This window comes from Cannabis sativa, chromosome X (genome assembly GCF_029168945.1).
Source record: "Cannabis sativa cultivar Pink pepper isolate KNU-18-1 chromosome X, ASM2916894v1, whole genome shotgun sequence".
NCBI lineage: Eukaryota > Viridiplantae > Streptophyta > Magnoliopsida > Rosales > Cannabaceae > Cannabis > Cannabis sativa.
In genome coordinates, this window is record NC_083610.1 from 8,968,587 (window position 1) to 8,976,901 (window position 8,315).

Genomic DNA, 8,315 nt, shown 5'->3' on the forward strand with positions numbered 1-8,315 from the left:
AAATATATATATTGATAATGAACAAATCTAAATAGTTTCTATTATATCAAATTACCTGCAAGAAACTACTCTTTTAAAAAAAAAAAAAAATCGTAACTTCATTACCCATAGCTTTTTCTTATTTATTTATATCAATAATTGTTTGCAAATTATATCCATTCAAAAAAAAAATTGGTTACTAATGCCACTACTACTACAAATGGAGGGACAACTTATACATAGGGTGATAGGCAAAATGGTAAATTGATAGGGAAATGAAATGTGTATAAATTAAGGATCAAAAGTCCAATTTTAAAATTTAGTCACTCTGTCCCAATAGCGTAAGTTAGTGGTTCTAATTAGAGCCATAAGAACGGTCCCAATGGCATTTAATTTAAGAATATGATAACATAATGGCATATCGTTCTTTCTATAATTCTTTTATTTTCTTCGAAAAGGATTCTTTCTATAATTCAATATAATTTTCCAACCACCCCACTTCATCTCTCAACTCCAACTCCAAACCCAAACCAGTCTCATACTAGTTTTATTTTTATTTTTTTACCTAAAACAAATTCCACATTCTAATTTCAAAAAAAAAAATAAATAAATAAATTCAATAGCAATTGTAAATCTAAGGATCACGTGCATGGCACGTGGCCAGAGAGTTCATAGTTCCTACAGTAGTACAGCTCTCTCTCTCTCTCTCTCTCTCTCTCTCTCTCTCTCTCTCTCTCTTTTGCATTTAACATCATTTCCCACCTTTTATTATTATTAACACAATTAGCTTCTTCTTCTTTGGTTTCTCTCTTGGTACAGTGTGAAGAAGAAGAAGAAGAAGAAGCACCAGTACCTAGCTAATCTTTGATATCCCTCTCTGATCTCAGAGAAACTCGGAGAGAACACTTGAACTGAATTCTCATTGCACCCAAAAATCACAATATCGCAGTTTCTGTTCACCACATGCCATGGGAACTTGCACCTCCAAGCCACCTAAACCCAACCCATATTCGGCCCGAGACCCAAACGACCCCTCCCAGACCCCTAAATCTCTCCCAAACACAACCCCACACAACAACCGGAGAGATGACCACGATGACGTCTCCGCTGCCGGAAAAATGTCTCCGTTCTTTCCCTTCTACAGCCCTAGCCCCGCCCACTATTTGAAGAAATCTTCTCCGGCGCCTGCCGGGAGCAAGAGCGCTAGTTCTACCCCCAGGAGGTTCTTCCGGCGGCCGTTTCCTCCCCCGTCTCCGGCGAAACACATACGGGCTGTTCTGGCTCGGAGACACGGGAAGAAGGCGTCGGCCACGGCAATTCCTGAGGAGGAAGGGGACGAGGATGAAAATGGGGTTGAACTGGATAAGAGATTTGGGTTCTCGAAGGAGTTCACGAACAGGTTGGAGGTAGGAGACGAAGTGGGTCGGGGGCATTTTGGGTACACTTGTTCTGCTAGGTTCAAGAAAGGTGAGCGCAAGGGCCAGAACGTTGCTGTCAAAGTCATCCCAAAGTCCAAGGTTGGTGCTCTTCAACCATGGAAGTTTAGCTGTTCCTTTTTCTTTCTTTCTTTTAACTTTTTTTTTTTGGCTGAAATGTTCCTAATTCTTTATTATTTTCTTTTTCTTTTTCTTTCTTTCTCGTTTGAAATGATTACAAGTATAATTTGAAAAAAGAAAAAAAAAAAGTATAATCTGGTATTTGGGTTTGTCTTGGTCTGAGTATCTTTGTTTAATCTGAACGGATAAAGGTTTCAATTTTTATTTTACTTTATATTATATATTGCTGCTGTAGGACTTGTGTGTATTTTTTTGCATTTGAAACTGATAAAATTCAGACCCCATTTGCTGTTACTGTTTCTTTTCCTGATAATTGCCGTTGCTTTGTTACCATCTTCTTCTTGTTGTTATTATGACTAATTTTGTGTAGGGACCAGGGAGATGTACATGGAGGTCTCTACTCTCTGGTCTATTATTTGTTAGTCATTATTACTACTATTAATTTTTCTTGACACTGTGGGTTCATTCATGTAAATTCAATTAAGTGGGCTAAATAGTAAGTTGAGTTAGGATGATGGGATCCTACACATATTTCTGGGTTTTGTTATTATTGATTGTTTGGGTGTCCTTCTAGATGTAGAATATTAGGCACAGTTCCTTTTGGGGTATTAACAATGAGAAAGAATATTAGGGATAGTTTCAGACAGTGTTACTTCTTGCAACTTTGGAGTGTAAGGTGTATAAAGTGACATAATTGTTGGGTAATTGCTTTTTAGGTCAACGAGTAGAAATACTGATCTTCTCTTCTAGCCTCATCTGAATAATTTAGTGCTTGCTATCAAGTTATCACAGAACAACTGTTTGTGATATTTAATACTTAGTTTAAGCTTAACTAAACACAATTGGCAAAAATCAATTCATGTTTATAAATTGGAAAACACAATTTGTGAATGAGAATGAAAGTTTTCAAAAAATTTATGCGACTTTTATAAAACAGTTTTATGAAGTTTGATTATAAGATGTGATTGTTCCAACAAATGATCAAGAAATTAGATAGCCCATAGGTTTATGAGTGGATCTAGTCATTAAAAAGAACCATAGAGGGATGTCAAAATAAGGGTCTTGGTCTTGATTGGGGCCTAGGGTTGAACTGTGTCATACACAATGACCATTCTTCTAATGGCCAGTAGCACCAGCCTACAGTAGCTGCCATGGCAAATAGGCCTAAGGTATCAGGTCAATTGCATGTCATTTTTGGATCAGATGCATGGTTGAAGACCGGGTCCGATAATAGGTAAACATAAAAGACAAGACATTGTACAACTTTTGAGCTTATATGGCATGAATGATTGAGCCCAAACACTAGAATTGACATATAATTAAAGAATGTGTGATGTAGAACGTGCCAAGACTGCACAGTCTTGTGAGAGGATTAAGACCTTATGTCATGCTCAGGTCATGATTTAAAACAAGATGAAGAAGAAGATAAGTAAAACTTTTCCTCGACTTGCTTGGCTTTTCCCTATGGCCCCCTTTCCAAAATGATTTTCTAGCTTGAACCTCTACCCTATATGTCCCACTTTACCAAGTGATTACCTTTTCATGCTGGAGAGCAGAGGTATCACAACTACTACATTCAGGAATAAAAAAAAAGTCGACCTTCAAAATTAGTAACAGAAAGCAACTAAATTAGGCTGGAATACATTGCAATATTTGAGTTTCCAGACTTCAAGTCTCTCTTAGGGGGTGTTCATTATGTGACTTGGACTTGGTGGGAGTAGAGTTAAAGGGTGCTTAGATTAAGGAAATGTGAAATTCAAGTGTTGGAGGGGGTTAATATTACCATTAATTAAACATGAAAACTGGGACACACTTGAAAACACAAACCTGTTGGTCATTAAAAGTTAATTTAGCAATCATGAATTAAGTTTGACATACCCCATCCTCAACTAGTCTAACCCCCATACCAAACGCCCTATTATGTACTAATATAGCAATTTGTTTTACTTTTCTGCTCCTCAAGTATTGTGTGATTAGATGAAGAGCCCAGTTGCAAAACATAATAGTTTGTAATACCAGAAGTTGGATTTCTGAAATATTATTATTTTATCAATAAGTCAACCTGACTTGACAAACAAGAAAATGATCTGTGCATTGTTCTTTTTAAGGGAAGCGTATGCCTAAAAATTAGACTGTGATTGCACGAAATGCTTGTGTAATGTGCAAATGTGTTTTGTAGGCTTTGTTGCACTAACCTCTCTTTTCTATTCACACATGCATTCACAGTATTAGACATGAAGTCTGCAAATGAATAAATGATTAGTTTTACATTTTTTATCGTCTCCCTAATTCAGACTAGTGTTGTCTTCATGCACTGTTTTCTTTTTATGCTTGTCTTTTTCTCCTGTAATTTCTGTTGTTCGCTAATAATTTGCATGTTTAGCTGCTGAGATTGAATATATTATATGAAACGAGTTAGAGAAAGAAACAGAAAAGCATGTTTTCTCTTTCACTTTGTCTTCCTAATAGATTACTTTAGCTTTTTTTAAAAAAAAGAAGAAAAAAGAATAAAGAAAGAAAGAAAAAGAATAAGAAAAAGAAAGAAAAAAAGGAATTACTTTAGCTTAATGTTGTATACTTTGTTATCAGATGACCACTGCCATAGCAATTGAGGATGTGAGAAGAGAGGTTAAGATATTGCAAGCTTTGGCAGGACATAATAATCTAGTACAATTCTACGAAGCATTTGAAGACAGTGATAATGTCTACGTAGTAATGGAGTAAGCTTGAAAATGGCAGTTGCCTTAATATTATATTTTCTGCTTGTTCACTGCATATCCCTGACAAAGTGTTATTGGACGTTTCAGGTTATGTGAAGGAGGGGAACTTCTGGATAGAATACTTTCAAGGTAATTAGCTCTATTATAACTGCAATACTGTGGCACACCTACATATTCAACTAAATTTTCATTTAAATTGTAGGGGTGGGAAGTACACGGAAGACGATGCTAAGGCTGTCATGGTACAAATACTAAATGTTGTTGCATTTTGTCATCTTCAGGGAGTGGTGCATCGTGATCTTAAACCAGAGGTGAAATTTCTTTATAATCCTGTTTTAGTGTTTTGTACTCAGCCTGTTATTTGCTTGCATGAAGTTCAAATATTAAAAACTTGGTACGGTGAACACAGCTATGGACTTCAAAGATCCTTGACACTTATTAACTGAGTGAAGGGCCCTAGTGCTTGTTAGATCCAAGAACAATGTACTACTCTAATATACAATAGAGATTAGGTAATGATGTATAGTATATGGTCTGAACTTTTATTGATCAAAGGAAACCAGAATGTGTACAAGGTAAAACTAGGTTGTTCAAGTTCAAGGGCCCTAGTCTCTCTCTCTTCCAACCAAATACAACCATACCCTTCTCCAACCTTTACAGCCTGTAGTTATCTTCCCACAATTATGTCAATATCCAAATTACACAACTGCCAGTATCCTAAAATACACATCAAGACAATGGCCTTTTAATTATCATAGATTTATGCTGATCATTCTAGAAAAACTAGGATCCCTGCCTAACCCTATCGAGTACTAGCTCTCGGAGAAAAACTGGGTCTCCAAAACTTTTCTGTTCCTATTTCAATAAAATCACACTCTGATTCTCTATCATCTTGTTTACTGCTTTATTTGTGCTACTCTGGTGTATCAGATATTTCATTTCATGCTTTATAATTTTGATGCACTACACTAAATTTGGTTTCTCTCTACATCAGAATTTTCTGTATACTTCTAAGGATGAGAATTCTGAGTTGAAAGCCATCGACTTTGGTTTATCAGATTTTGTGAAATCAGGTTTGTTTCCAACCCTTTGTCACAACTATGAAGTCTTGGATCAACTTGTGACACTTTTAATTGTTGACAGATGAAAAGCTAAATGATATTGTTGGAAGTGCATACTATGTGGCCCCCGAAGTTTTGCATAGAGCTTATAGCACAGAGGCAGATGTGTGGAGTGTGGGTGTGATTGCATATATTCTGTTATGTGGTAGTCGCCCTTTTTGGGCCCGGACCGAATCTGGTATTTTTCGAGCAGTCTTGAAAGCGGATCCAAGTTTTGATGAACAACCTTGGCCTTCTTTAACCATAGAAGCAAGGGACTTTGTTAAGCGCCTATTGAATAAGGATCCACGGAAAAGAATGACAGCTGCTCAGGCTCTCAGTGAGTTTCTCAAAATTTTCTGAAAAAATGTATAGTTTGCCATATTGATGTCTTACTGGTCATAATCTTTTATTATCAGGTCATCCTTGGATCAGGAACTACAATGATGTGAACGTGCCACTTGATATTTTAATTTTTAGACTTCTGAAGGCTTATATGCGGTCTTCATCCTTGCGAAAGGCTGCTTTAAAGGTGCTCCTTTTTTTAGGCATTTAAAACAAGGGTTTTTTTTTTCAAGAAAAAAAAATCACATTTTATCATTCCATATTATTTTTTCTATTGAGGAATGTATTTCTTGACAAATACTGATGTACTTCTGACTTCCGTTTGTTTTCTTGATTAATACACCATATTTCTGATGTTGAGATCATTTGATTTTACTCTAAACAAACACTTGAAAACAGTTTTAAGATGGTCTTACAGGTTTGATATTGCCAATGAGAATTAGGTTTTACTTTAATGCCCTCAATCCAAGAAAATGATTTATAGTTATGATTCTAAAGGTATTTTCTCATATGTTAATATCTATATTATTATGTCAACATTTCTTACAGGCCTTATCCAGGACACTGACTGTGGATGAACTCTTTTATCTAAAGGAGCAGTTTGCGCTCTTGGAGCCAAACAAAAATGGCACCATATCCTTAGACAACATTAGGATGGTTTGTATTGGACAGTTTGGTCTTTGATCTTGAAATTACTCTCTGTTTTTGGTTGTCTTTCTCATTTTTCTTCTGGAACAGGCCCTGATGAAAAATGCAACAGATGCAATGAAGGAATCCCGCATCCCTGATCTTATTGCTTCGGTAATTTCTTTTGCCAAAGTTCTTATCTTTGATTCTTTTGATGGTCATTACTCTGTTCATACTGTTTGATTGTCCCAATGACAGTTGAGTGCACTTCAATACCGAAGAATGGATTTTGAAGAGTTTTGTGCTGCTGCATTAAGTGTCCATCAGCTAGAAGCACTAGATCGTTGGGAACAACATGCTCGCTGTGCATATGAACTTTTTGAGAAGGATGGTAACAGGGCTATAATCATTGAAGAACTTGCTTCAGTAAGTCAATATCTTGATATAGTGGAACAGTTTCTAGTCATGATCTTTATATTTATTTAATTATTTGCAAGATAGTCATTTCATCATTCCGTTACTAAATGATTTTGGAAATTATTAATATTCATACATATTAATTGACTCTGGAGTACCATGGAATTAAGTAGACATAACCTGTGAAAAAATTAGCTTGAATTTTTCTATCCCTCTATTTATTAAACAAATTTATTTGCTTTTTACTTGTGGTTATGAAAATACAATATTTTAGATCTTTGTTCAATTTGGTGGGTCGAACTGACTTTTTGAATCTTTTTTCCCTTTTTTTTGAAAAAAAATTGTTGTCTAGGAACTTGGTCTTGGTCCTTCAATCCCACTTCATGTAGTACTCCATGACTGGATAAGGCACACAGATGGGAAGCTAAGCTTCCTCGGATTTGTGAAATTGTTGCATGGTGTGTCCAGCCGGACCTTTGTGAAGGCACAATGAATATATATATAGTTACAATGAGCTCAAGAAGTGCTTGTTTTTCTATCATTTTAGGCAACTGTGATATGTGCTAGGTGTTTGGATTGAAACACAGGTACCTAAACCTGTCAATTCATTTCCTGAGGACTGCGATGGCCATCGCTAAAATTCTATTGAAGCCCACTTCGGCACAGACAATGAGCCTTCAACTTCATGCAAATTCTAAGAGAAGGCTTTTGATCAAACCTCTGGAACTGCAGGTTTTGGTCTGTTTTGATTTCCTAAAGGCCTTGAAAGCTATTTTGATGTTTTCCAGTGTAAAGTTGTAGTCAGTTTTTGCCCAAATGGGGCTAATGTTTATGATATATTCTTCTCACACGATAGTGATGATGCTTTCTATACATGTTTCATTAGTGCTGTCTAATGTTGTTGCCTTCATTTCATTCATCGCCAGTTTTCTTGACAGATTGAGCTGAGACCAAGCTAAACTATGTAGATGTGATCCCAACCATCTGAAAAGCCAAAATTAGTCTTTGCTCTTGGGCTTTTTCAGGTTGAATCCCAAAAGGAAAGCAGAAACGTAACAAGTTTGAAATTATAATGTCTTCAATTGTTTTCACATCACAGAAATGCATTAGTGGTATTAGTGGTGTCTAATACTACCATAATATTTAAATTAAATTATAATAATTATTAAAATATATGAGATCTCATATTTAACTATACTAATATTATTAATAATATGTAGTTACAGGCATAGTCTAATAGTTCTAAATTTCTTATTACAAACCTCAAGTTTGGAACTTTTTCTCCCTTAATATAAAAAGCATTACCAATGTATTTTTGCATTCAGCTTCTGGATGGCTGGTCTAAAGTCTAAACAGTGCTCTGCTAGGGTTTGTAATTGTTTTTCCATTTCAAATTAGTGTGATCTTGTGGTTGTTGTCGACAATGAAACTTTCGTGTGATGCAACCTTTAGTCAACCACTCAGTAACCTAACACGACCAAAATAAAAATCAACTAGAAAGAGAATCACCATTAATTTCGGCGACTTCACTTGAGAAGACGACCGGAATCAATCAAAACAGGAGTTGTTTT

At 35.8% G+C, this 8,315-nt stretch overlaps 1 protein-coding gene across 1 annotated transcript; it reads left to right on the top strand.

Moving 5' to 3' along the window:
* Positions 1–304: 304 nt before the first annotated feature.
* Positions 305–7,640, top strand: LOC115703248 (CDPK-related kinase 5). Its single transcript, XM_061107022.1, has 12 exons — positions 305–665; positions 799–1,496; positions 4,125–4,255; positions 4,343–4,384; positions 4,458–4,566; positions 5,250–5,328; positions 5,399–5,695; positions 5,775–5,887; positions 6,250–6,357; positions 6,439–6,501; positions 6,586–6,753; positions 7,097–7,640. Exons 2-12 carry the CDS (start codon positions 948–950, stop codon positions 7,235–7,237), a joined length of 1,800 nt encoding a protein of 599 aa, XP_060963005.1. The 5' UTR covers positions 305–665; positions 799–947; the 3' UTR covers positions 7,238–7,640.
* The last annotated feature ends 675 nt before the right edge of the window (positions 7,641–8,315 follow it).

What these genes read in the sequence shown, in the direction of transcription:
- LOC115703248 (XM_061107022.1), top strand. Translation starts at nt 948, where the DNA reads ATGGGAACTTGCACCTCCAAGCCACCTAAACCCAACCCATATTCGGCC. An exon ending in ATCAGATTTTGTGAAATCAG is followed by an intron (nt 5,329 to 5,398) that starts GTTTGTTTCCAA and finishes AATTGTTGACAG; the next exon opens with ATGAAAAGCTAAATGATATT. An exon ending in CCTTAGACAACATTAGGATG is followed by an intron (nt 6,358 to 6,438) that starts GTTTGTATTGGA and finishes CTTCTGGAACAG; the next exon opens with GCCCTGATGAAAAATGCAAC.